At 42.9% G+C, this 27,485-nt stretch overlaps 1 protein-coding gene across 1 annotated transcript; it reads left to right on the top strand.

The window, feature by feature from the left end:
• The first annotated feature begins 397 nt into the window (after positions 1–397).
• On the top strand, positions 398–16,152 carry MLXIP (MLX interacting protein). The gene is made up of 16 exons (XM_026041786.1): positions 398–503; positions 843–928; positions 2,325–2,414; positions 2,684–2,725; positions 3,977–4,148; positions 5,195–5,284; positions 5,583–5,674; positions 5,841–6,504; positions 8,325–8,446; positions 9,021–9,207; positions 10,069–10,193; positions 12,026–12,127; positions 13,301–13,428; positions 13,689–13,812; positions 14,781–14,910; positions 15,610–16,152. The coding sequence occupies exons 1-16, from the start codon at positions 497–499 to the stop codon at positions 15,729–15,731; spliced, it is 2,283 nt and encodes a 760-aa protein (XP_025897571.1). The 5' UTR covers positions 398–496; the 3' UTR covers positions 15,732–16,152.
• The last annotated feature ends 11,333 nt before the right edge of the window (positions 16,153–27,485 follow it).

The following is a 27,485-nucleotide window of genomic DNA, read 5'->3' as shown; positions in this document are numbered from 1 at the left end:
GTTTGAGCTCAGTTTTGAGCAATCCTATTGTCAGCTAAGGGAAACTGGCGTTCAAGAAGGCTGAACCCCGTCAGGGAAAAGGCAGAGGCAGAATGAGTTGCAGTCCTGCTTGAGGTGCAGGTGACCGCCGTGTAGTCAAGACCCACGGTCACAGTTGCCAGCAGAAGCCGAAGGAAGCCTGAAAGGTGGATCCCCTCTCCAGCACCTGCGTCCTTAAACCTTGGCCAAAGCATCTGTGTAGACAGCGTAGAGCAGAACCTCTGTGTCACAACCAGCATGGCTTGTACTTTCTGTTGTGTTGGCCATTTAACAATTTTAGGAGGAAGCTACATATCCTCAAGAGAGGAGCAAGAGAAAACTGAAATTAGAATGTTTTTTCTGTCTGTTTTGTTTCAGTGGGAAGCTGGTTTCACCAAAATGGAAAAATTTTAAAGGCTTGAAACTGCAGTGGAGAGATAAAATCCGTCTCAATAACGCCATCTGGAGGGCCTGGTACATGCAGTGTAGGTATCAAACTTGGTTGCCTCTCACTAGAAATTGYTTTTTCTACATGTAAGTGTCGAGACAGGAGAACTGAAGTTATGTCTAATGGAAAGTTCAAACGTTGTTAGTGGCCTGGATGTCTAGAAAGATGTCCTGACAGTGTCTTTGGATCAGTCTTCTCCAGAGGTCTCTGCACTGCTGCTCTGCTGTATGATCCTCGTGCAGTTGGGAATTTCCTCGTTTCCTTGTGGTGACCCRGAAGGATCCCTGGCCAGATTTTCACACCTCTTGCTGCTCAGGTGCCAGGGCTCTGCAGGGCCTGCCCTCGCTGAGTGCTCAGGTTGTCATTTTTGTTTCAGATCTGGAGAAGCGCAAGAACCCAGTGTGCCACTTTGTGACTCCTCTGGATGGCTCTGTGGATGTAGATGAACATCGTCGGCCAGAAGTACGTACAACCCGAGCAATGTCTGAACTAATGAGGTCTAGAAATTGTAACTAGATTTCTAGTCCACTAGCTATAAAGCAGCATAGCAAGTGTATGCTCTGGTGCATCTGTCTRTATAGGAACTGTCAATATAACAAATATGTGCTATACAGACAGTGCTTGTCATTTTATCATATTAAGATAATCAAGATGCTACTCAAAGACAAATTGTTATCTATATAACCTCTGTCTGTGTTCTAGTCTGGTGAAATATAAGTCCTAGAAGTGGAATTTGAATAGTTAAAAGCTTTTGACAGCTACAGCTCTCTTCTAGCTGGAGTTTGCTGAAGTCAGTAGGAATCAGAGTGTGACTGTTTTCAGGATTGAATCTAAGAGGCCCTGTGAAAGTTTTCTGCGTCTTTATTCAGTTGCTGAAGTGTGATTTCAAGACAACGAGCAATTTTTTTTTTTCTTTGTCAAGGTTACTTCACAATAAGAGTGACTATGGGTTTGTGTACTTTCATTTTGTGCTCCTGTAAATATACATGCAGACTAATAGGTGCCCTCTGGCTCCTTGCAGAAAACCAGTGAGGCCCTTGATGTGACCATATTTGGCTGTCTCTGTACTGCATAATTCCAGAATAATTTTTAAATGCTGTGCCCTTCTAGGAAACAACAAGGTAGCAACTGCTGCTGAAAGAAGTTCCAGAAGAGTTTGTGGAACTGTCCCAGAAAAGAACAATGTTAATGTTTTTGTTGAAAGATGATCCGCGAACCCAAGAAAGTTGTGTTAAGGCTCTCATTAGTCTGCTGTCCCAGTTTATCACACACTGGTATCTGTGATACATTAGAGACCCACACTGTTCTGGTCCTTTTGTTGTAGTTAGGGCAGTGGTGTCCACTCTGTGGCCTGCAAGGTGACGCTTCTCCCGAGCTGGACATCAGGCTTCTCTTGCTTTGTGCCATTCTTAGCAGCTCGTGTGTATGCACATGCATGTTCATGCACCCTTGTGAAATTCTCTCTGCCTGTTTGCTGCAGGGCAGGGTGTTGTAAGCTTTATACATTATGTTTTAGTGTATAGTAAGTTTGGTTTTAGTTGGTTTTATTTATTTTTTTTTTTTTTGGCCATGTCTTAAATATTGGTTATGTTTGATCCAATATGGGAGATGCTGACACTGCAGTCAGAAGTCATCTCTTGTTTGTTTGTTGTGGGAAAGATGAAGCTGGTACTATGTCAGATTTCCTCTGTGATATCTGAATTCTAGAACACTGATCTGCTAATACATGAACTTAGATAGAAATAGCATGCTTGCCTTTTTGTCTTTTTTTTTCTGCCTGAAAATTTGCTTAAAAATCTATTGAATGATCGACTATTCTGTGATTCTGCATAATTCCTGGTATATGTTGTGTTCTCAGGCCATTGCAACGGAAGGGAAATATTGGAAACGAAGAATTGAAATTGTCATCAGGGAATACCACAAGTGGAGGACCTACTTCAAAAAAAGGGTCTGTTGATTTGCATAGTGGAAGTAACCTACTTGAACTGTCAGCAACATATTGTGGCTTTTTGCAGTGCCACTTTTGCTATCAGGCAAAAATCCTTCAAGCTGATAATAAGCTAATGCAGGCATACTCATCAAATTAGTCTCACTAGCCTGGAAATGATTGTGCAGGGACCAATTGTACGTGGCCCAATTTTTGCAAAATCAGATATTCTACTTGTACATACAGGTTCTGTTTTAACTTTGTTGTAAGTCTGTTTTGTTCTTTTGCAGTTACAGAAACACAAAGATGAAGATCTTTCAAGTTTGGTCAGGGTAGGTAATATCTCTGATAAGTGGCAGCATTTCTGTCTGTAGAACCTGCAATAAATAACAAAGCTGTAACATGCAGTAGCTTGCAGTGATTAGAATCTAAAGACAAGCATCTTGCTTTAGTCTTAATTAAGGTCAAACAGCTTAATGTTTCTGTGCCGTGGAGAGCAGTATACATTTTCCAATTTAAACTGGGTGGAAGAAAGGCTGAACATAAAGTGCTGTGACAAAAGAAAAGAGAACCAGTGTTGGGTGCCCAGAGAGATCGGTCTCCTAGAGGGCTGGTACRTTATTTCATCTTGTTGCTGAGTCGTAATTGGCACCACCAGCTTGCTTGTGTAACTGGATATATGGCATGTGTGTACTACCTGTTACAGAGCATCCTGCTGCCACAACACGGGCAAATAGTCTGCCAGGATCCAAGGCAGGCAAGATGTTTAGAGAAACAACAATATCTTCGTTTAGCATACCCCCTAAAGCTGTCAAACCTGCTTTGGGCATAAACTGATGATCAGAAACATTGTTCAATTYTTGATTTTTTTTTCTTTTTGAGGCTGAGCAGGAGTTTGGATCTGTCCCAAGTTCACAAAATCAACTGTTTTGCTCCTGAACTGTGGTGCAGCATCATGGCACACAGCTGTGGCTAGTGCTGCAGGCTGGCTCGGCCACAAGAACCTGGCTGTGTCTGTCTCTAGTCTGCAGCATTGTAAGGCAGTGCAGTTTAGCTTAGCCTGCAGTGAAGGGGTAAGCCAAGTCACAGTATGTTCTAATTTTGATGTGCTAAAAGTGCCCACAAGAACATAAACATGCTTTGTAGAAACTCAGATTAATTACACCTAATTGCATTTCAGAGAGTCAGAAAGAAACACTTCAAATGGGAGGTGTTATTTGAGTTTTTGCTGTCCATGTTATTAGGTTATTCAACCTAAAAGGTCATTAAACTATAGATGCAAAAATATGCATATAACCAATGAAACTAGGAGGTGTTCCTAAAAGTTATTTTAGGGTTTGTGTACCAACTTTCCCCAGAGTGTGGTGATGTTGTACTGAAATTTTCTGCTGATCAAATCAGTGAGCCTAAGTTATTTTATTAGGAGTACCACTGATCTTGGTTGTGATCTCTATCCAATTGAATGCTTCTCAAAAAAAAAAAAAAAGTCTCAAAAAATGGAAATGGTATCTGCTTTACCCTGCCTGTGTTGAGACAGACCGTGTTGTTGACTGAGTCTGCCTTTTCTTCCTTTCCTTTGTCAGGATGATGATGTGGTTCTGTGGCAAAAAAGAAGGTATGGCCGAGAGACTCCAGTCCCCATGGAGGAGGGTTCCCTCTTGGATGCAGATATGCTTATGTCCGAGTTCACTGACACGCTSTTCTCCACACTGTCGTCGCATCAGCTCGTTTCCTGGCCCAATCCCAGAGAGATAGGTATTTGCTGGCCACTGGCTATGTTGATTCTGCAGTGAGAAATCTGTAGATGATACCTGGTTTATTGCTTTGCTTCTCTTCCACTCTTGTTTCATTTTGTGCTTAAGAAAGCTTATCTTACTTTCCTATAGAGATAAAAATAGCCAGGGAATACAGCTGTTTAGCTTATAGAACCTCAGCTACTCATCCAAATACCATTCTTGTCTCCATTCTTGTCTTAGCTTCTTACTCAGAGTTCCTGATATAGCCTCTAATATGACTCTGAATAAATCTGTCTGTAGGAAACCCTATTTACCTTTATCACCAGTGAAGGGATTGCTATTTATATCAAATCGCGTGTGTATAAATATTAAATATGCATCTATTTTTAAGGAGTGCCTGAATAGGTATTCATTTATGTAGCCTCAAAATCTTTGGGTATGTCTCTTAGAAGAGAGAAGGTCACATCTATACAAACAATCCCAAGAGCTATGCAGTTCTGTCAGCCTGTCTCTGACTGAAGTCTCTGACTAGTGAGATGGCACATGGCCACCATGCACTGTCCTTGCTGCATGGATATCTGACCTGTCCCTGCTGCGTGGATAATCTGACCTGTGTGAGCAACTCCAGAGCCAGTGTAGTTTACATGAAGTATACTTTAAGCAAAATGAGATGGAAGGTGGTTTGTTTTTAAAAAGTTTATTAACTGTGTGGTTCAGGGTCTGATTCACAGCCAGATCGTGCCCAGCGCAGCAGGGGCCAGGCAGGAGGTTTGGGAGCAATAAACTTGTGAGGTGTCCAGGCTAGAGTACCCTTGTCATTTGCCAGAGCCTTCAGGGTTTCCTGAACCTCTTCCTTTTCAGGGTTTTAAAGCTTAATTCCCCAACAATCTGGTCTTAGAACWGTAGTCCTGAAGGAGGGCAGATGCCCAAACTGTTTCAGCAACAGTTTTTATGCAAATGGCCTGGCCAAGCCAGGCTGTGGTGTGTTAGTTCTAGCCAAGTGCCAAGCTGCTATTGATGTTACTCTGCAGATGATGCAAAGCTAATCTCTCTTGAATTTTCCAGCACACTTAGGAAATGCTGACATGATTCAACCAGGGCTTATTCCTCTCCAGCCTAATCTTGATTTCATGGATACCTTTGAGCCTTTTCAGGGTAAGAATCAGAAATATTATCAATTAATTTCTTTAAAATTGCAGTGATTTATGAATTAGTGTATAACAGAAAACTAAACTGTATGGATATCTACTCTCTTTAGAAGTTACAAAATTTGACCGAAAGGAGAACAATATTTGGAAGACATTTAATTTCTTAGCAGTTGTATGAAGCAAAAATCTTGTGGGTTCATTATTTCCTAAGTAATATTGAGACTCCTGTGAACTTGTGTTATTTAGCAATGCTGTCTTGCCAATGTGGAAAATAGAAGAATAATAAGCAACTCTTAATATTTCAGATTTGTTCGCATCCAGTCGTTCCAGTAATTATTTCCCTTCTGTGTCTGCTGTCAGTGCTGCTACAACAGACAGCAGCAGCCATTCTTCTCAGGTAAGGTTGCTTCTCACTGCTTACAGCAGGCTCAGCTCAAACACGTGTGTGTCATTTAGACCTTCAGACATGAGCCGTGTTCTCTACTTCAGAAGAGATGAGAAGAGGCTCAAAGGAAGAGTTTCRGGGAGCACCTCTAAACAGAAATATTTTTCTTTCCTGTCAGTCTCCTGTCCTGCCGTCGGGTTCATTACCCAGCACACTTCCAGCAGGGAACCTCAGTGATGGACTGATTGCTTCCTCAGTACCTGCTCCGGTCATTCCTGATGTTGGCACTGACCAGTGCTCCAGCATTAGAAGTGGGGGATCCTTCATCCAGCCAGCGGACTTCACTCCAGACTCGTCTCTCAGCGGGCCACAACCTTTTGTCTCAGTATTTCAAACTCCCCTGCCACTGCTTCAACCTGTGACCCCACAGCACCAGTCCCCGTTGCCTGCAGTGCCTCTCAATACTGGTTTGAGCTCCCCACCATCTGCTTTTGCTGCCCCAGAAACGCAGAAGTTTGGCCTCTGTGAATCTACAGTTATTACACATACAGCATCCGCGACGCTGACCCACAACGCCCCCGCCACCACCTTCAGCCAGAGCCAGAACCTGATCCTGGCCACGCAGCAGCCGGGTGCCGGAGTGCCTTGTAACCTGGCTTTCCAGACTGCTGTCCTGCAGGGGCAGCCCCGGGCCCAGCTTCAGTCCCAGCTGACTTTTGCACTCCCTAAAGCTGTTCCCCTGGCCAGTGCTGCGACAAGACCCAAACAGTCACAAAATATAGTGCCTGCTCCGAAGCCTGAAACAGTGTCCTTAGTATTAAAGAATGCCTTCGTCACCCCAGGTGAGAGGCGTTGCGGTGGTGTTTCTCTTTCCTGAATGGGTCTGCAAGGAGAGAGCCATCTTGCTTTTCATTTTTTTTAAATAATAAGTAAAATTGCAGCTTGCGAAGGGTGTCCCAGGGACCTGCGAATCTGGTAGGTTGTGGTTACACTGCACGATGGGGTGCCCTGGGCTGCTACTGGGAGAGTGTGCAAAGAGACCTGCCAAAGGGGTGATTCACTGTGTGGTTTTCAGCCCCAAGATTTTATCTCCTTGTAAACTTTGTGCTGAGCTCTATCAGTGCATCAGTTTATGGACTGGCTAGAGCTCTGCACTCGTGCCCCATGAAAACCTTGTTTTTGATATTAATGCTGTTCTGATTAGCTCCGCTCCACTTAGCTRCACAGCAGAGTAGGAGATGGCAGGGAGACAAGTGTGGGTTGGAGAGTGGCAAATTTGTCACTGTCGCTGACTTGCCTTGTTGCCCTGGACAAGTCACTTTGCATATCTGTGCATCATGGCCCTCTCCAGCACCACGGGTCATATTTACCTGTTTCAGATATATTCTGAGGTTGAGCTTTGTGTTCTTATAACCTTTCAAGGTACTTCATTTGTCTCAAGACTGGAACTTGTGTTCCAGTGCAACAAGTGAGTCGCATCCTAACCTCTTGGAAAGGGATATATTATGTTTATTGTGTGAAATAAGAACTTGGAAGTCCATGCAAGTTGTCTCATCAGGCTCAGGCTCTCATGGAAAGAACTGTGCTGCCACTGGGAGAGGAAAGTCTACAGAAGAAGTGTATGTAGGATGGAGACCCGAGGCCCCTAAAGGGACATCTGAACATGTGCTGATCGTTGCAGTTACCCAAATATGGAAGTCATAAATACCAGATTAATGTAGTACAGTTAGTCCGCTGATAAGAGTAGATTCTTCYGCTCATTAGAGATGCTGTGTGTACAGCTGGACAGTACAGAAGGGAACAGTGGAAAGGGAGCGATTTCAGCCCTGCGGGTAGGGGTGCTCAGCCCAAGAACGAGCTGTTGTATCGGTGAGGGTGACTGCGCTCTGCCAGATAAACCTACAACAGAGCCTGCAGGAGTTGTGCAGTCCACGGGACCTTCCAGTAAAGGCAGTACAAAGACTTTAGCCGACTCAAAACACAGTTGTTATTATTAGCAGCAGATGACACAGGGCAAGGAGAGGATGTTGGGTTTTGCTGTATATTGTGTTTAGTATCATCATGCAAAGCTGCCAAGGTGCAAGTTGGTGGGGATTGAGCTGTCTTGACTCTTTTCATACATTACTTTTTCCTTGACTTTACCAGTACAAARGAGAGCGAAGGCCATGCTGTGTGTCGTGTTAAGCAGCATCTGCAAATCCAGATGGTGAGAGGAGCTAATAGAGGAAGGTAGTAAGGGAGTGAAACTTTAATATGTGGGTAAGGAAGCGCAAAGTATGAATATGCATCCATGAGATGGTTTCTGTCTGGGGTCAGCAGAGCAAGACTGAGATCCAAGCAGCATGGATGTGAGAGGAGAGGTGATGAAGAGGCTTCTGCTCCTGTGAAACCGAGCTGTGATACAGTGAGGACAGGTTGCACCTCCCTGGTTTGCTAGGCACAGTTCTGTCTACTCGATTTATGGGACTGAGATTATCAACGTATTAGTAGCATTCTATGTTGTAGTGAAATAGTACCAAATAGGTTTTCATTAAACTATTGCCTTGATGCATGCCAAGTTGTTTCATACAAAATCATCTCCAGCTGCTTTTTTTTTTTTTTTTTTTTTTTTTTTTCCTCCCTCCTGTCTCTTTAACTATTCTGATTTAATTGTGTTCTTCAGCTGCCTTTCCAGGACAGTCCAGAGCTGTGATTGTAACTCCAGCACCTTTAAAAAGAGAGGGGATTTTGACTCCAGCCATTTCTCAGTCTAACGTTGCAATTGCACCAACTGGAATTGCCAGAGTAAGGAGAAGAAAAAATATGTCTGTTTTCGGTGTATTGCTTGCAAGTAGCTAGAGCTGTAATGCGCTCAGGAGGGTAACTAGTCTCCTAAATCTCACTAGTTACCCAGCATATGTGTTTGTGCATTCAGTGTTATGATTTGCTTATTTTTATTTTTGCTACTTTGTGTGCCTGGAAGCACAATCTCGTCCTTATAGCCTCTCTCTCGTACAGCTACATGATTATAAAGAGGCAGGTGTAAAGCTTGAAGGCACCTAGCATGCTCAGCAACCCAGCTACAAGCTGGAAAGTRTGCCGGTGGTGTATGAACCAATATATTTTTCCAATATGTTATGTAGACAAAGATGGAAATCAATTTTAGTATATTGTGCTGTTGACATGTTGTAATGCTGCATTAAATTATAAAGAGACACTGGTCTCCTGCCAGAAGCCTGACTTCAGTGCCTGCCAGCTTCTCACGTTAGCCCCTGGTTTGTGTCATCGGGTTGTTAATCATGTATTAATTTGCTACTTGTACTGAAAAGCAATGTGGCAAATCGCTTTCTCTGCCTGTTTTTCCCTGTGCTATTCCCAGACTCCGGGGGTGACGGAGTTCCGCAGTAACATCCTGGTCGGTCCAGCGCAGCAGGCGCCGAGTAGCCAACAAGGCCAGTCCACAGTGTCGCACCTCTTCTCTCCAGGCGTAGTCCAGGATGTGTTGGTGAAAGGAGAGCAAATCCTAGCCCACAGTAGCAGCTCGCAGGTTCCCTCGCCTACACCGAGTAAGTTGGAAAGCTCTGAGCGCCGTCTCCCCCACGCATACAAGAGCATTTGCATTGCTCAGGTAAAATGTAATTGGGCCTACACAAGTTCAGCCAAACAAAGATCTCAGGATTGTTTTTGAAGGAAAAGCTTTGTAGCCCCTTTTGCCCTGCAGCTTTGTTTGTATCCAGTTGTTTCCAATATTTAAGCTGTTGTTTTACAGTTGCTGTGATTTTTGTGCTTTCTAAAAGGAAACACCGTAATTTTCCTAAGGAATTAATCAAACTGAGTGGAATCTGTGTGGAAAGTGCTGAATAATTTTCCTGTTCAGTGTCGTAACTATGAATTTTTGATCAGAGGCTCAATACAATCCACATTATAGTAGATACAATCCACATTATAGTAGGCACATTATAGTAGGCACATTATAGTAGGCACATTATAGTAGGCACATTATAGTAGGCACAAAGGCTCCCTTGGTGATAATATGTGTTGGTAGAGGAGTTTGAGATGCATGTTATTTTTTCCAGTGAATGGATTATAAGTATTATTGACAGGTTCCAGCCTTTTTAGAGCATCATCTAGAAGAACAGTGAAATTAAAGCCTACACATTCAAGATGTTTTTACTGGTATGCATATTTGTATGAGGGGGGTGCAATACATTGATATTCTCAGGGAGCCTTGTCTTGTATCTTTAAATACCAGGCTTTCCCAGCAGTTGGCCTGTGTAGCTGATGTATAGCATCTAGCTGCTATGTCAATTAATATTGACTGTGTTTTAATTGTGCTCTAAATAGCAAATGTAACTGCTGAGAAATTTCTCAGCAGAAGAAGGTCCTTTTTGTTTTAATTTTGACTTATCTTTTTTCCCTTTATAAAGGCCGAGACTGTCAGAATTCAGGCCAAGCCTCCCCCTGCGCTTCCGAGCAGAGCCCCAGCCCTCAATCTCCCCAGAACAGCTGCTCAGGAAAACCCACCACGGACCCTCAGATAGCTGCATTTAAGGTGCGTGTCCTTTCCTTGGAGGTGTTTTGTAGCCTGTGCTTTAGGAACAGGGGAATATTTGTTTCTAGGGTTTAGTTTGCATCCGTGCTGCTCTGTTCAACGTAAAATGTCAGGCTTTAAAACTCTGCTGCATTCCTGGAGAACCAGAAGGGCTCTGCAAGTCCTTATAGCCAGGACAGCGGTTCCTGCTGCAGCTCACAGGAGTCTTATGACGGGTCTCAGTTTACTCGTTTGGAGGTTTCAGGCTTAGTTTTCTCAACGTGTTTTCACCCGTTGTTCTGTTGGAGCTGTTCTGGCTCTCAGGCCTGCAGGGCCCTGGCTGTCCCTGGAGGGTGAATTCCTGACCTGCTGAGTTTGTGCATGTCCCCAGTGATGTTGTGCTGCCTCACAGAGAAAATCCTGTTTGAAGCACAGGCTCTACTGGTTACAGCTGGAAAGCACTCTGGGAATTACTGGGATAAGGTGCCAGATGGTTGTATGTCATGTACAAACTGACCTTGTCAGGATATTTTCTTCGATGCGAGAAATTTCCCCACAAAACATAATAAACACAGGAAAATCAGCTCTAACACTCACATCCCTTTTGCTGTGAAAGGAGTGTTACTTAATCATTTTGCAAGTGACAGCCCCTTTTATGGGTTCCTTGGCTTTTTTTTCACCCTGTGGGTTGGTGTCAGCTTGGTTCTGGCTGGGCCTGAAAGGTAAGTTTCAACATTTGCAGCCTGGGATTGCACCCGGTTGCATTTCTGCTGCAGAGCAGGATCAGAGTGCCACTTGCTGAGCTTACAGCAAGATATCCGTTGTAGCTTGTAGTTCTTTGCTTAGCAAAAATGCTCACAATCAGTAATTGCAGTCCATTCTTGCTGCTATAGAGTAAGTTAACAAAGGAATAAAATCCTTTGGGAAAAAAAAAAAGAGAAATCCTCTTTCATGATCCCTGCATGCTTCTGATGGGGAAAGTAGCCACCAGATGGAGCAGTGTCCTTGACAGTAAGGACCCTGCAATGAGACTGGCTTTGAAGCTGTTTCAGCTCAGCTCTGTTGACAGGAATGTGTCGAATATGTAGTGTGAGAAACTCTTTCGTAAGATAGGAGGGAAATGAGGTTTGCCTCACTCCTGGTGTAGGTTCTTTGCTCCTTTGCAGGTGGCACCATTCATTAGACTAAGCAGCTCCATCTTTGCAGGGTAAAATAGTTTCTTCAATGTGCCAAAGCATGGAGGACACTGAAAATCAGTGCTGCTCTTAGACTTGCATTTGATTTAGTTTTGGGTAGCCACTTAACTGCTTTGTTGCATCCTTTTCCTTCACTATAAATTGGGGGGACGGTGAGTTACTCTTGGGAAGCCTAGCTCTGCAAAGAAGCACATTTTGCAAGCTCAGACTCCTTGTTTTCTTCCAAGAATTGTGGTAGAAACAGCCTCTACATTTCTAATGCTGCAAATGAAAATGTTAATTCCTGACAAAGGCTTTATCCTCAGGTTGTGAGTCACAGCTGGGGCTGTAGATGTACCAGCAGACACTCCACGTCTATTAGGAATAAATGATACAGACTATTAAACTTAGTCACAAGAATATTCTAACAAATTACATGTCCCTAAATGTAGAATTACACTTCAGAAAAGAGCATTCTTTAAAAAGAAAACGTGGAATGTCTGGAATTTAATAAACTGGACACTTTTTATTTTCTCAAATCATTGTTTACAAGTGCTTCAACTAGGAATATTATGAATGCCATCATTCAAAGTAGTCACACTGTGAATTACAATAGCTTAAATAGAAGTACAACAGTAGAAGAAAACCACATAGACTAAACCAGTTTTATTTATGCAGAATCGAAGAATGAAGCATAGTTCAGCAGAACAAAAACGAAGATTTAATATCAGGATTGGCCTAAGTACTTTGAACAGCTTGGTTTCAGCCAACTCCAAGTTGGTAAGTAACTTGGCACGACTAACAATTTAATACAGAATTTAAGAAACTATGATGCATTTGGAAAAGAATTATTAATAAAGTAAGTCTCTGCTGTGGACTGAGAATGCCAGGCAGTCGGGGAAGATACTTGAACTGAGGGCTTGGAAAGGGTAGGAGGAGAAATCCATGGCTTCCTGTCAGAAGGCTGCGGGAACATCTTTTTCTCTTAGTGTTCTTTCAATGCATTTCAGACGTTCAGCAAATCAGATGGTGCTGCTTTAAAGCCATCAGGGGAAGAAGAAAACTGATGCTCGCAGTCTTTCTTTTGGGCGCCCAGTAATGATGATTTTGTCGTGTGTGAAACATGAGACTGCTTTGTATTTTCTCTTCTGTTGCTTTTCCTCTGACGCACTGGTGTTTCACACTTCCTCAGGGTATTCTGGTCCCCATAACTGGATTTAAAAGGGGAATTTGTGTAGCTGGTATTGTGAACTCACTCTGCCTGCCCCATGAGCCAGGCAGAAGCCAGGTGGATAGCATTGGTGTGAGTTACCAGAATTTCACTTATTTTGAGTAGCCTATTTGAAAAGTAGACAGTTTTAAAAACTTGACTTTAATAAAAGATCTGATTATTTTGTATTTTAAGTTCAGCTTTTTAGTTCTTTCATCAAAACTGGAAGCAGTCTTTTGTAAAACATCTGTTACATTGTTTCTCTTCCCTTTAATGACAACTAGATCATGATACTTTCTGTTTAGTAACTTCAGACTACCAAACCAAGTAATCTAAATCATCAACTTGGAATGAGGCTTCTAACAGCACAAGCAAATGTGTCAGCAAGTACAAGACCTATCTCAGTACCCCAAGTGAAATTTAAGTGTTTTTAAGAGGACACATAATTAAATACCTTTTAATACTTCTGAAATACTTCTTCCAAGAAAGAAGTATCAAAAATAACATTTGAGGTAGTAGAAAACTACTTGAAGCACCTCTTGCTGCACTGCTGTGCAAACAGGAGTCAGAGAAATGAGAACATTAACAGTCTTTCTGTCTGCCTGCCTGTTTGCTTTGCCAAGGTGAAGGAAACTTGAGAAAAGCTGCTGAAATGCTTTTCAGGGTGTTACAGCAGGTTAGGGGCAAACTCTTCATCTCAGCTTTGTCTCAGAAAGCGGGCTTTGTGTTTGTGTTTGGTCTAGATCAGCCATGCAATCACTCTGCAGAAAACAGTAGAATATATCGCTAAGCTGCAGCAGGAAAGAGCACAGATGCAAGAGGAGACCAGGCGCCTTCGGGAAGAAATCGAGGAGCTCAACACTACCATCATGTGAGGTTTGGGGAGTTTTGTGTGCAGGTGGAACTTTGCTTTGGCTAACAGTAGGGCACGTTTGCTTCAGATGTCATGTCAAATGACAGATGGGTATTGAAGACGAGCAGAGCTGCTACCAGCTTCCAGAAATCTTTAAGTAGGAAGCTTCCTCGGTCTGAGAAACCAGGGATGCACATTTTCCACACGTTATATTATAGTCTGGAAGGGGAATACATCCTTTGTGGTGAGATGCTGACCTCAGGATATCTTCTTTTCAGTTCTTGCCAACAGCAGCTCCCTGCTACCGGAGTTCCCATAACACGACAAAGATTCGATCACATGAGGAGCATGTTTGATGAGTACGTCAGAAACAGGACCCTCCAGAACTGGAAGTTTTGGATTGTATCTTTTTATGTTAATCATAAAAATACATAAAAATTTGAACATCAAATTTTGGTATTGATATGTTTGAAGATTCAAAGGCAAAATAGTGTTCCCAAGGCTCCGTTTGCAGGTCAGGATGTCATTTCGAGGGAACAGTTGTTCTAATAGCCCGGGCCCTTAGCACATGACCATATATTTCAGATATCTTGCAGTAAAAGCTGACAAGGCCCCCAGGAGTGGGTGCTAATAAGAAATGAAATCTCTGTAAGAAAGAGAAGGAAGGATTTTCATAAGTCTGAAAATGCTGCACTTTCTGCATGTACAAGGGAAATGAGTAATATGGTCTTGGGCTATTAAAGATAACCCAAGAATAGAATGCCCTGTAATAGCAGAATAGCGATAGAAGAATACCCTTGTCGTTCTTCCAGTTACTCTGCACAGACTTTTAAGAATATGCAAATCCTCTCTAATATTCTAGGTAATGATTAGACTTTTCTTGATCATTAGCCCTCTGAGGGAGATGAGGGTGTGTCGCAGTTCTGAGAGTGGTTTGAGCCACGTTCTCACATGCTGCTGATAGCAGTCAGAGCGCCCTGTCTAGGAGTGACATGAGGCTTCTATATCCTTCCCTAAAAGCATCAGTGTTACATGGTCAGAGCTGGTTTGAAAAAGAAAATTAAAGTTGAACTAATTACATGTCCATACAAGTTTTTAAAGTGCTCTGAGCAAATCACCTGTGATCAGCCTGATGATTAAATGAGTCATGCATAAATTTTATGAAAAATAATCAGTATAGCTAGGGGCTGCCATTCATTTTTTTCCTCTTGTTTAGTGTCACCAAAAAAAGTCACAATTGTTCTGATAGTTGAAGTCCATTATAAAGTCCTTTTTTATTGTTTGTTTGTGGATCAAGCTGCATTAGGCCATTCCATAGGATGCTTTGGATTCTTCCTTTGTTCTCTCCCTTGACACTTGATGATTTGCAGTTCAGCATTATTATCAAGCCGTTGTTTGAGTCCTTCAATGGGATGGTCTCCACAACAAGCTTTAAGGATCTGAATCAAACTGCGATGGCCTGGCTGGATCAACACTGTTCTCTTCCTGTGCTGAGGCCAAGTAAGTAGTGCTCTAACTAGCAATAATTCCAGATCATAATAGATGAGACCATGTATAAAACCACTTCTTGAAAGTCAGAGTAGGACAGAGAAGCACATGATGCTGAATACACTTTTAATACCTTTTCATTTTTTGAATGGAAAGATGAAGAGCTCTCCTACTATGACAGCACCTGAGCAAACTTAACACTGAGGAGAGAAAGCTTACTAAGCTTCTGAATACAGATTCCAGAATTCAAACAGGCTCAAGCTGCATTTAAATTTTTAATACTGCATTCTATTTGGAGGAATATTTGTCAGTGTGATTTGCCTCATTATAAAGGAGCGATTTGCCCTAATTATAAAGGGAGAGGCTTTGCAGATTTGTATTTACCTTTGAGATGATCTCTGCGTGCTCACAGTGGCTTCATCTTCTCCCTTTACGATTCAGCAAGTATTTGTATTTAGGTTTAATGTTTTTAGTAGAAGACATTGGTGTTGCATTGAAGTCCTGGATCTCCATTTCTTGTTCTCTTAATTCAGTTCATGCTCTTCCCTGTCCCTTGCTGTTGCTGTGTGTGCAGGTGTGCATGTTTTGCAGAAGTATTCCCATACCTCTGTAGTACGTAGCACCCTTGCTGTACTTGCTCACTCTTGTGCATAGATTGGTTTGCAGTCAGGTTACTGCTTCTTCCTGATACCTTTCTGCCCTTTATTCCAGTGGTGCTGAACGCCCTTCGGCATCTAAATAAAACCACCTCAATCCTGACGGATCCGTCGCGCTTGCCAGAGCAGGCTACTGAGGCTGTTAACAAGATGAACGAAACAGCTGGTGAAACCTAACAACCAAAGACAGGGAGTTGCTTACACTAGGTGTGGAGAACCAGCCAGTCGGAGCAGCCTGGTGGGTCTCCTTTCAGCTGGTGCACTTTAGAAAGAATGCTCTCCATCATCCAAGACGTTGTCCAGGGCGTCTGACTTTGCCTTGGAGTGTATGGAAGTATGATGCAACGTTACCACAACGTTTCAATTCCTCTTCAGTGCTGTGCTCCACTCCGTTACGTGAGAACACCAAGCTCAGGTAAATGAAGCAGGTTTGAGTCCTGCAGGCAGCAATATATCTCCATCAATGCAGCGTGCATCTATATGCAACAAATACCTTTCTATAAAGCAGCTTCAAATAGTAAGTACTCTGACGTGTACATCTTGTATACCAAGGAATGGTCTCTTAAAGGGGAAAAATACTTTCGATTTTGTGAAACAAAATGTGCTTTTTATTTTGTTTTCAGGTGTTCAGTTCCATTTCTTTTACTTGAATAGCAAAAAAAAAAAAAAACAGGATCACATTAAAAACCAAAGGAGAAGAAAAGCCCATCAGTGTATGTCAACTCATGACAAAATACTAGAATTAAAATCTCAGGCTATGTATTGTGTATTTTTATTTTAATGAGTATATCCTTTACATATGATCAGTTTCAAGGCACACTTTATTTCTTAGCAAATTTCTTAGCAAAGCTATTTTTGTTATCTTTTCTGATTTAGCCATTGCAAGTGAGTAGCAAGCTGTTCAGTAAGTGCAAGAGAACAGTTTTAGTTTCCATATGTTCTGCAGTTACAGCAGAAACAAGAAATTCATATCTGTAAACTCTTCTCTTGCACTCTGCAGAGCTGAACCACCTTCTTCATAAAATGCGCTCATAAAAAAACACATCCATAGATGAATGTAGTAACGCTTCAGACACAGGAATTGAGATTGTTACATTAAGAAACTGGCTTTTATGTTTTCTCAGAAATTGTATCAAACCACATGGAATTTGAATCCATGCTTAATTTCTTTGTCTTTTTTCATATTCTTTCTGCTTTCTGTCTGAAAAACCTGAAGGACTTGGCCAAAGTTATCTGTCTGTACTAGCAAGGTTGTGTTCAACATAGATTTGAAAACACATCTTGTTTAAAATTTGAAATACTGCGTTACAGTTTTCAGGGACARTCTCAGCTAATGCTACTACTGTGTGCTGCAAATGAGCTCAGTCTCGTTACAGCAGTGGCAGTGTGTCCATCATTAAGCAGCACTGGGATACTGGTTCAAGCCAGTGCGTTGGGATGGAAGGATTCTTTAGTTCCCAGATGACTTGATCCCGATTCTTGGGAGCTGTGCAGACGGATAATGCCGCCCCGGTACCTCCTGTGAGTAGTTTTCTCCAGTTTCAAAGCAGGCTGCCTGGAGTAGCAGGTTGTCACAGTGCTAGAATGAGGAGTGGCCAAAACATACAGACATTGCCCGCTCTAAATGGGGTCAGGAGATTCCGCTGGGATGTAGTTATTTACTGCGTTGTCCCCAGTCTTTCCCACTTGCCAGACTAAACTTCTAAAAAGCATCAGTGAGTTTGGTCAGAGGGAGTATTTTTCTCCCTTGCTCCGAGACTGTGCAGATAATGTTCACTTGTGTGTGMGCACCACATCTCAGGCATCATCTGGAGTTCATGTTACATACGGAAACCTGTGTCCCTGTGACACAACCAGCAAAAATACAGGCCTCAGCTAAGGAACGTTTTGTCAGGATGGCATATAAAGATAGTCATAGTAATCAAACAATGAGTGGCTTTTCTCAAAGGATCCACATACAGATGTTTCGTACATAATAATTTAGTAAAAGAGCAATATTCTTTGGGACGTATCTGAATAAAAGGTGCTTTTTTTTTTTTTTGGTATCAGTGCTTTAATTCTCACATTCTTATCACTGATCTTGAACTTGATTCTAGTGAAGCCTTTTAGCACTGTGATTATCTGGGCAGTGTCCCTCGAATTATTCTCTACTGGGCTATCTCTCTGAGATGCATAAATATCTACATGCATACTTGCGTGTTAAAAATATGTGTCTGGTTTTATAGAAAGAAACCAGTGGGCAAATTGTTCAGGAACAGATCCACCCGTGTTTCTGCTGTATGTCTGTGATGAACGCGTTCTCTGTGCAGTGCAGCCTCCTGCTTAGCATGTAGGAATTGTGCCTGGTTCTTGCCATGCTCTTAACCAGGAGTCACTACGTGGCAGCTGAGGTTGCACCAGCATTTATGAAAAGTGATCTAAATGTTTCCTCACAAGCCAAGTGCACTACAGGCATCCTCCAAAACCCAGGGAAGTCTGCTGGCTTCTAAGCTTAAATCCCAGCATCTCGGATCTCACTGAATGCATTGGAAGTTGAAAGGGACCTTAGAGGAGTGGGAAGGGGTAGAGCTGCTTAAAATTTTGCTTGTTAACAGTTTTGATCCGGAAAAAGAAATCATTGTGCTTGTTTCACAATGAGCTAGTTCCAATTGGAAGGAAAGTGCTTACTTTACTAACTTGTGGTAGGGAAATGAGCTCATGGCACATMTTTACTGTGAGGATTTGTAGCCTTTTAGGAAAAAAAAATAAAAGATTGCTTATTTAGGCTACAAGGAAAGAAAGTGTAGGAGGGGAAGGAAGGTAAAGTAAAAAGGTACTTACATGTAGGGCATTTCCCAGAAATTATCTGATCTCTTTGAAGCAGTGATTCAGTGTGCTTTTGCCATCCTTTTGCAAATCAGAATTATTTTCTCTCACCGGTCAAGGTGAGAGACTGGGGAGATTTCACCTCAATAGGGGACACTAGAGGAGAAGGTGCACTGTATGTCACCTCTGCACTGTGGAAGTACTGAGGATTATAATTGGCATGGAAAGAAATTGACCACATATGTATTAATGCTTGTCATGATTTATGCTTTGTTGTGTATTTGGACTCCTTAGTCTATTTCTTCCTTGTCTATTGAGGAGTATAAATAATATGTTTATTTAAAAAAAAAAAAAAAAAACCTTCATACCACTGATTTAATTCTCTGTCTCACCAAAGGAAGCTTATGCAAACAAAACACACAACACACTGTGCCTCTAGGGAGAATTAAAGGTGCTGCACATCTGTCTCCTTTGGATTGGTGTTCGATTATTAAAAAAAAAAAAAAAAAAAAAAAAAAACCTCATATAATTGAAGTCATATTCAATCAAATCTCGTTCACTTGGCTTGATAAAGGAGTGGCTGAATCAAATTTTATGGCCTGTGATATGCACAAGGTCAATTTGAGATTGTCTAGTGGTTCTTTCTAGCTTTGAGTTTTCATATTCTACTGTAGATGTACCTCACTTCCCCGGTTGTAAAGAACTTGTGCGTTATCTGTTGCAGTTATCTTAGACTGTGGTCCCTCTTAACAGGAGAAACAGGGTGAAAAACTGAATCCAGAAGCAAGCAAAAATTGAAGGAATTAAATAGACAGAAGGGATGGAGACAAGTCCAGGCCTTATCTTGACAGCGTGATTTCTGCAGARAACCAAAGGCTTCCTAGTTTATTCTGCTTGACGCTATTGGCAAGTTCTTTGGCTTTGCCAGACCCTTAAGGAAACTTTCCTTGAAAGGAGACTCGTCAGAACCTTTCCATCTGTGCCTTACACCTGGGGTCCTGTGCACATTCGGTGTGTCTTGAGTCACACGTTCCTTCCCCTAATATGATGATATGTGGAAAATTCAGTGAAATGACACAGTGGGGCTTCCCTGGGTTTTGAGAGTGTATTTTATCTGCGTGGCATTGCTGTGGTTCTTAAAAACTGAGATTGTAAAAATGTCCACACATGTGCTGTCATACCAGAAGTTATTTGATAGCTCCTTGGTCAAAATGCAAGTGCTAAATCTGGATGTCTTGGAAAGACAAAGTGTTATCAGAGTGCATTAGAAGGTAGCTTCTTATCTAAAGAGTCAATCATTTTGTTTTGTATGCTCAGGTTCTTTTACATTCCTCTATGTGTGCGTGTGTGTGTGCACACATGGTAGAGATGAGAGGGGCAGGTAAGCTTAGTTTTGTTTCTTTTTAAAGCCCAGACCTCCCCAAAGACAGACTAAGGAGAGGGAAGCTGCAAAACCGGTAACACAATGCTTTGATAGTCCAAATTATTTGGAAGCAATTTCTTTTTATGTGTGTTTCTGGAGTTAATGATGTTTCTTGATGTTGTCAACCAGAAGGTACTGCTCAAAATAAGATGAATTTTCTGTAACCTTGATTTTTTCTTTTCTCTCTCCATTCTTTTTGTTCCTGAGCACCTTCATCAGATGAACAACATACAAAATGCTAAGGTTAATTGTCCCTGGGTTAGGTGCTTCAGGGATTCAATCATGCCAGTGCTAGAGAATCCTGGACCCACTGTTGATGACTTGCAGGAGGTCTTTTGATTAGGTGAGACAGCGGGAGTTGTCCTGTCATTCTTCCTCAATTTGTACATTTTGATTTTAGAGGAGATTATTTGTCTTTTGAGGGTTTTACTGTATGAGATCCCATCACAGTTCCCACAACATTAATTAAAAGCCTCAAGTTTTCTTTTGTTTCATTTTTGGATGGATTTCATGCTCTTTTGCTGTGTTAGAGCAGGAGCAGTAGTACAGAGTTGTAGATTGATCTGTAAAACTTGATTCAGTTACAAACACACACCCTAGATATATAATAGAACGTAGGCATTATATGAACTGCTCTTATATTTGAATTTTCCAAACTTGGGTATGCTTTTGAGACAAAAGAAATCAATATTAGGAGTAACCCTCTTAATTAACAAGACAGTCAACAAATTGCCCCATTCTTTCTTCTAACTATGTATTTAAATGTATTTTAAGTGAATGGAATTGATTTTTGTTGTAAAGAAGACTTGGAGGTATGAGGACTTCAGGTTGTGCTCTTGCTTTGCCTAGGTTTCCTGTTTTGTTGCATGACACAACTTCTGTTGTGCTGTTGATATGTAGCACTTTTCAAGTAGGTCTATTAAATTGTGCAATGCATTTTTTTTTATATTTACAACCAAAACAATAAAGGTTATTTTTTTGAAGAACCTGGCTGTAATGTCTTTATTTTCAAACCGCAGCTTGTCTTGAAGTTGGGAAAATGGTGAGTAGAACTCTTCCAAATGTGCCACCAGGACCAGCACCTCCCAGCCCTTGTGCAGCTCTGGAAGGTGACAGCAATGCTGCAGTCACCCTTTGGGATTCTTGTGTTTAGCCTTTCCTGGAACCTGATGGAATCCTGGGTTAGACATTGAGCTGCTTCAGTCAGCTTTTTGGCTGAAGAAGTTGTTTTGARGTTTGACACCTCATTGCCATGTGGGTTTTCCTAGTGTCCAGTGGGAGCCAACTTGGGTGGCCAAGGCTCTAGTTAGAGTGAAAGGTCCTAAATGAGTGAGTGAGATTTCTGCTTCAAGATCAGTAGCCGAGGATTGATGCTGATTAATCTCGCACTTGCCAGTAGTGGCTTTGACTTAATATAGCTTAGGAGAATTTCTAATGAGTCAGATCTGTGGTTGTAGGAGAAGGTAGAGCATTTTTCTTACTCTTTTGACTTTTTTTTTTAATAATTTTATCTTGGTCACAAAGAGCATCTGGTAGGAGAAGTTGCTGAGTGTTATCTTAACAGCTATAAAGCAACCTTTAGCCTGACATCACTCTCAGCAAAACATAAAAAGGTCTGTGTTACTGTAGCGATACTATCGAATCTGCTGGGAGGAAGCTGTGGTGGAGAGCACTGTTGCTTTACAACTGATTTTTGTGGTGATTTCAGCGGGCCTGGCATGACTGTAGCTGATGTGCCAAAAGAGTAAGTTAAATGCTTTATTCCTGGGGCTGCTGCTGCTAATCCTTGAGCAATGCAGGAGTGGACCTATGTTTGCTCTTTGCAAATTATCCAAAATTAAATAAGTGACATAAGGTAATTGGCACATCAACAGACCAGTAGTCCAAGTCTCTCTTTATAAAATATACTGACATTCCATAAGATTTTTCAAAACTGTATTGTAACCTGGCCCTGGCAGAGGTTGCTTTCTCCCAGCAGTAGCAGAATCCGTTGCAAAAGGAATAACAAAGATTGTTCACCAGTTTTTGTTTGTTTGCTTTCCTTCTCACCTGTATTGACTTTCAAGAACTCCTAGAGCTGCTGTCATCAGAGAGGACTTCCCCCTGAGTGTGCTGCTCAGCAGGAGGTGTGCAACGGGTGAGTACTTGGGTAACAGAGAAGTTCACGGCATAAGAGGGCCCTGTTATCACCCGGAGAGATGTTTAACAGGTTCCTGTCTCGGAACAAGGTGCATGAGCCACAAGCCCAGACCTGAGCAATGCGAAATGGAAACAAGCTCGCAAAAGGTTAGGGCCCATCCTCTCCCCTCGCCACCGCCTTCCCTTCCGATGCCCTTTTGATGCCATGTTCATCCGTGACTCCCCCATCTCCACTGCTCGTTCCTCCTCCTCGTCCTGGAAGGCTTTGAAGCCAATGGCTTCATGTTCAGTCAGGATAAACTCCTTGTCAAGGAAACTTCATGTATGACCAACTCATCACAGCAGAGATGTGACGCGGGGCAAGTGTATCCCCCTAACCTGTGGCTTGCCAAGGCTGAGAGGGGGATTTGGGCCCTGAATTTCCTRTGCCAGGAAGGGTACAGATTTGCAGTGCTCACACTGAATCCCGGCRGTTCTAACCTTCTAGGAGTGCCTTGAATGAACCTTTACCCTCTTGCGATGCTCACGTCGTCCTTGGAGCTTCCCTGGGCTTCAGCTTTGAGCTCTCTGCCACAGACCAGGATTCAGAGGTCCTCTGAACCTCTTGAGAAGAAAACCACAGACACACCTGCAGTACAGCGAGCCTTGACTCTCAAGTGTTCTCCTTCCTGTTTACTCCAAGCTCAGTCATCTGATAAGTGACCCTAACCTAAAGCCTTGGACAGTTCATGTTTGGATACCACCAGGTAAAATTATTAGACCCAGGAAAATGGAGTAATCTGTGAGGGTGCCCCATCTGCCAGGATGTTTGTGCTGCTTGCATTGGTTTCAGGACTGRTAGGTGGCTGTCTGATTAAGAGGAGATCATGGGCAAAACCCTCCCAGAAAACCACCTTTGAACTCTGCTCACCACGGCCACACGAAGCTCACTGAGGGCTGAAGGGTTCTTTGGATTCAAGGCACAGTAGCATGGCACAAGCAGGAAAGATTTGAATGTCTATGCTAAGTTACCACCTCCAGGAGCATTAATGAACATTTTYGGTCTGGTGCCTGTGCCTTAGTGAAACAGAGTAAAGACAATCCACCAATATTTATTTCATGTCATTTTAATTAGATCTCAGGTTTTTTTCAAAGATGCAGAAAATATGAGTAAAAACTTTCACTTACTAAATAGGAAATATAGCATTCATCCCTCATAAAAAAATAAAACATAAAATTCTGAATAAATATATGTAAATTATATAGGTGCTTAAATAGATTTATAAATTCATAAATAAAAAGTAGACTTGCTAGCAAAAAGAGAAAATGACCACAAGATGCAAATATAAATAAGGTTCAAATTGCTGAAATCATGATTTCCTGTTTACTTATTTATATCATGACCATTTACTTAAAGCAGCCTGACTTACTTTAGTTTATCCTTTTATACCCTGTTACAAATAAGAATATAAATAGTTTATAATAAATATAATCAATAACTTAAGACATTCATGTTTTAAATATTAAATTAAACTAAATCATATAGTTAGGTTGTATAGAATAGTAAGTACATCATCAACATTGCTTCTTGCTTCAAAGAGATCACATAAATACTGGTAGGTCACATTTAGCCAAAGCTATTTTATCTCAAAGTTATTTTTTCACCCTGACATATTACTTGAAAGAGAGTAGAGTTTTGTTGTGTTTCGCGTAAATTGGTCGTATTTGTGCAAAAGCCACCAGATGTAGGTCTTCTTCTCCGCTGTTCTCATCTTCCTCTGATGGAGGGCCACCTGGGGAAGGTCCTCGCTCCGGCAGGTGTAGACCTTGGCYCCCTCGTTGAGAGTCACCTCCAGCTGGTTCAGGGTGGCGTTCACGGCCTGAGTGATGATCCCGTCGCAGATCTCCTCCATGTCATCTCTGAGGGCTTTCAAAGCGTTGAAGAAAACGTGGAAGGCGCAGCAGTTGGGTTCGAAGGCCGGGCAGTCGGGTATCGCCTGGRCCATTTCTCTGGCTGGGGAGTTTGCCATCAGCCAGCACCTGGTTTGCTCTGTTAAAGAGCTGCACGTGCTCTGCAGGGAGCGAGAGGAGACACGAGCTGTGTTAATCTCTTTGGATTTGCATCGCTCTTGCTGGTCTCTTCCTAGGAGAGGATCTAGGAAAGCACACACTATTTTTCAAGTTTGGTGTATATCCTTTTCTTGTTAAATACTGATGTTAACACCTATGCTCCTCTTATTAAGCAGGTATCACGCTATCTATCTGTAACTTTGATCAGCACTTTCGGTCTTGAGAGCCTGTTTGGCATCGCTTTCAGCTTTACTGAGTTTTTTTCTTCTTTTTACCATATGGGTAAAATTTACTCATGGAAGAGATCTGCCTTGACCTGAAGCTATTTTTGACAATTTCAGCAGAACTGTTTTTAATTTCAACAATGAATTCAAGGGAAATCTTTTCCACTGATGTGTTATCAGTGTGCTCTTAAAGAACTGAGGTTGGCCTGAGGTTCAAYGTGCGTGCTTGGCAGAGAGAAGGAAGGAAGAGAAAAGCCTGATTTGCCTCTGATTTTTGAAAGCAGCATGTGGATGAAGATGGCTAAATGAAGGAAGGAGAACATAGGCTTATTAATTGTTTGGTACCAGATTGGAGATTTTAGCTCTGATAATACGTGCCAGCCCTTCATGTATAACTCGAGACAACTGCACTGCTGCGTAGAGCATCCTCCCAAGGGACTGAGCAGAGTTTCTTCTGACTACCCTAGTGCTGAATCCAACCAAAATCAAGGCAACTGTCCTCATTTTTCCAAGAATTTGGCTAAATTCACCCAAAAAGCTGCCCGCTTCAAGCCTGCCACAATACAAGAGGGTGAGCTTTTATAGTATTTCCTTTCCAATGGACTAGTATTTTATATCAGTGCATTGGAGTTCTCCCCAGCACTACAGACACAACACGGTACACTTACAAAGTTCTTAAACAAGGCCGTTGCCTGCATTTCCAGCACCGATGCCAAGATCTTTATTCTGGTGGTAAAATGCCTCTGCCCTGTAGTAATTTTGCCTTCTGTAGTGACAGTTGGGGCCAAAGACACCAAGGGAAGCAGTGAACAGATGAGGACGAGTGTAAACCCATTGATTTCTGCAATGAAATGGAAGAGGGAGAAACAAAAGGAATGCAATTAATACAGTCAATAATCAAGACTCTCCATCAATTCTGCAGAACTCCCTGGATTTTCCTATGTGCAGAATTCCTGAATGGATAAGCTTTAAGCTGCAGAGTTAGGAAGCGTGCAGCAAGGCCTACCCACCTGTCTGGAGCTTCATGGTGGGGCTGGAGAGCAGCAGTGGTGGCCGCAAGCTCGAGGGATGCTGGTGTTCAGGTGGCTGGAGCGCTGTGGATGTGGAGAGCCGGGCTGTATTTAAGTACAGAGGAGTCCTGCGTCAATGACTTCCCCCATGGTTTTTTTCTTTCTTTTTTTTTTTTCTTTTGGGCAGATGATACTTTGGGGTTTTTTTCTTTTTGGAAGATTACATCAGAATTTCAAGTGCGTATGCGCTGATTGTGATCTAGAATACGGTTTCAGACTGACAGACGTGGTGTCCCGTCACCCCTTTGGTTAGGAGTTCCGGATCCTTGACTCCGCAATCCCATCCGAGTCACTGGGATGCCCAAAATGCAGCTCTTGCCTTTGTCTCTTTTTCTCTGTCTTTGATGATCTGCTGGGGCCTCCAGAGCAAGCACAGAGCGGAGCACGACGCCAGCAACCTGCTCCTGCGGGACTTGCCAGGCTGGCAAAGGCAGCACGTGGCTTGTATGGAAGGTCATCACAYGCATTAATTCCCTGGATCTCTATAAAACTTTGTCTTCTCAGTGCAACCCTTTGGCATAACCCCGTGGAGAGGATCCGGCTCTCGCCACCCATCGCTGCCACCTTCCCTGGTAACTGGCGTGAAGCCGTCGTCTGCTTCCAGTGACTGGGGCTGGATGTTCTCATGCACAGCRAAATAGGGTGGAAAATCATTCCCAGGACCTGTGGGTAAGAAGCTGAGATTAGAACAAGACGTGYGGAACTACCTGTGTGTTATAACAAAAAGCAAAGGAAAGGAGGCGCTTACGGGGCCTTCCTAGCTCTGTGGTAAGAGAAAAACCTGGAAGGCAGCGATAGAGCCAAGGCTCTTTGTGTGCAAAGTCACCAGAAATCTTTCCAGGGACAACATTTTGGTGCCAAAATAATCAGTTCCTTCTATTTCCCATGCATGTTTAAAAAAAAAAAAAAAAAAAAGGAAACTAAGAGAAACTAGAGGCTCGGTGTATGCCCAGTGTGTGTCTGGATGAGTGAGTGGCCATGGGCAGCCCCGGGCAGCCCGTGGGACTCGCTCACCTTCTCCAGGACGGAGCTGGTTCCCAAGGCTCGCTGTAGGATGATGCTTCCCCCGTACCGTGTTGCTCTCATCCTCCCACCCGCTAACTCCGCAGCTTTGGGAGGAGTTGACGTTCTTCTCGCACAACCCGTAGAATCAAAGTATCGTTAAGGTTGGAAAAGACCTTCAAGATCATCGAGTCCACCTGTAAACCCTTCACCACGCTGCCTGCTACACCGTGTCCCCAAGCRCCTCGTCTAAATGTTCCTTGAGCAGTGCCAGGGATGGTGACTCCACCACTTCCCTGGACAGCCTGTTCCAAGGCTTCAATGTAGAAGTTTTTCCTAATATCTAACCTATCCCTGGTGCAACTTGAGGCCAGTTCCTCCTGTCCTATCAGTAGTTATTTTGGAGAAGAGTTCAACCTCCATCTTAGCCGTGAAATAATACAAAGGAACAGAATGAATTATCTTAACCTAAGATATCTAGCAACAGCTCTGTAGTCGAAGGGAGAGAAACAAGAAAACAAAAGCACGGTTCTGGCAAAGGCTTTTTATATTATTATTATTTTGGGGTAACAGGGGTGCTCCTGTGTGCAGGGTCCTCAAGGAAAGTCCCTGCAGTGCAAGCAAGGTGCCCACCACGCATTGCAAAGGGAAAGGTGCACGAGCTGGAAGGCGCTGGACATTCCCCATATCCAGCACGGGGAATATCCGTTATCCCCGTTTTCCAAAGGGCAGCAGCTCCCCCGCCGCAGCCTCGGCGCGTGCGAGCTCTGCACATCCTCTCTTGCCGCCGCGATAAGCCGCACAGCTGATAAGGGAGCAGATGGGCATCCGTCCCGTAAAAGCCGCTGCGAGCGGAGGTTCAGCCTTCCCCCTGCAAGCGCCGCGGCGCTGGCGTTTGTCGCTCTCGCCTCAACATCCCTCGCTGGAAAAAGCAACCTCAGAGCCCGGAGACCTGCAGGTGACTCGAGGCAGGAACAGGCTCCTGCTGCTCACCCTGTTTTTCCAAGCGTAGGGGAAGGGACTTTTCGCTATGAAGTCCCTTTTCCAATGGCCTGAGGTGGCTGTAGCAGGGTCTGCAAGGTGATGCACACATAGGAACTCTGCTGTTTTTGTAACTAATTACCAGAGAGAGACCCGTTTACTGCCTTAAATGCTGGTTTCTTGGCATTTCTTGGTATTGGTATCTTGGGATTTCTYGGCATTTCCCTGGTATCCCACA

This window comes from Nothoprocta perdicaria, unplaced genomic scaffold (assembly GCF_003342845.1).
Source record: "Nothoprocta perdicaria isolate Ctin4 unplaced genomic scaffold, notPer1 scaffold_294, whole genome shotgun sequence".
Lineage (NCBI taxonomy): Eukaryota > Metazoa > Chordata > Aves > Tinamiformes > Tinamidae > Nothoprocta > Nothoprocta perdicaria.
The sequence above is the reverse complement of the archived record's forward strand: the minus strand, read 5'-3'. Positions and strand labels throughout refer to the sequence as shown.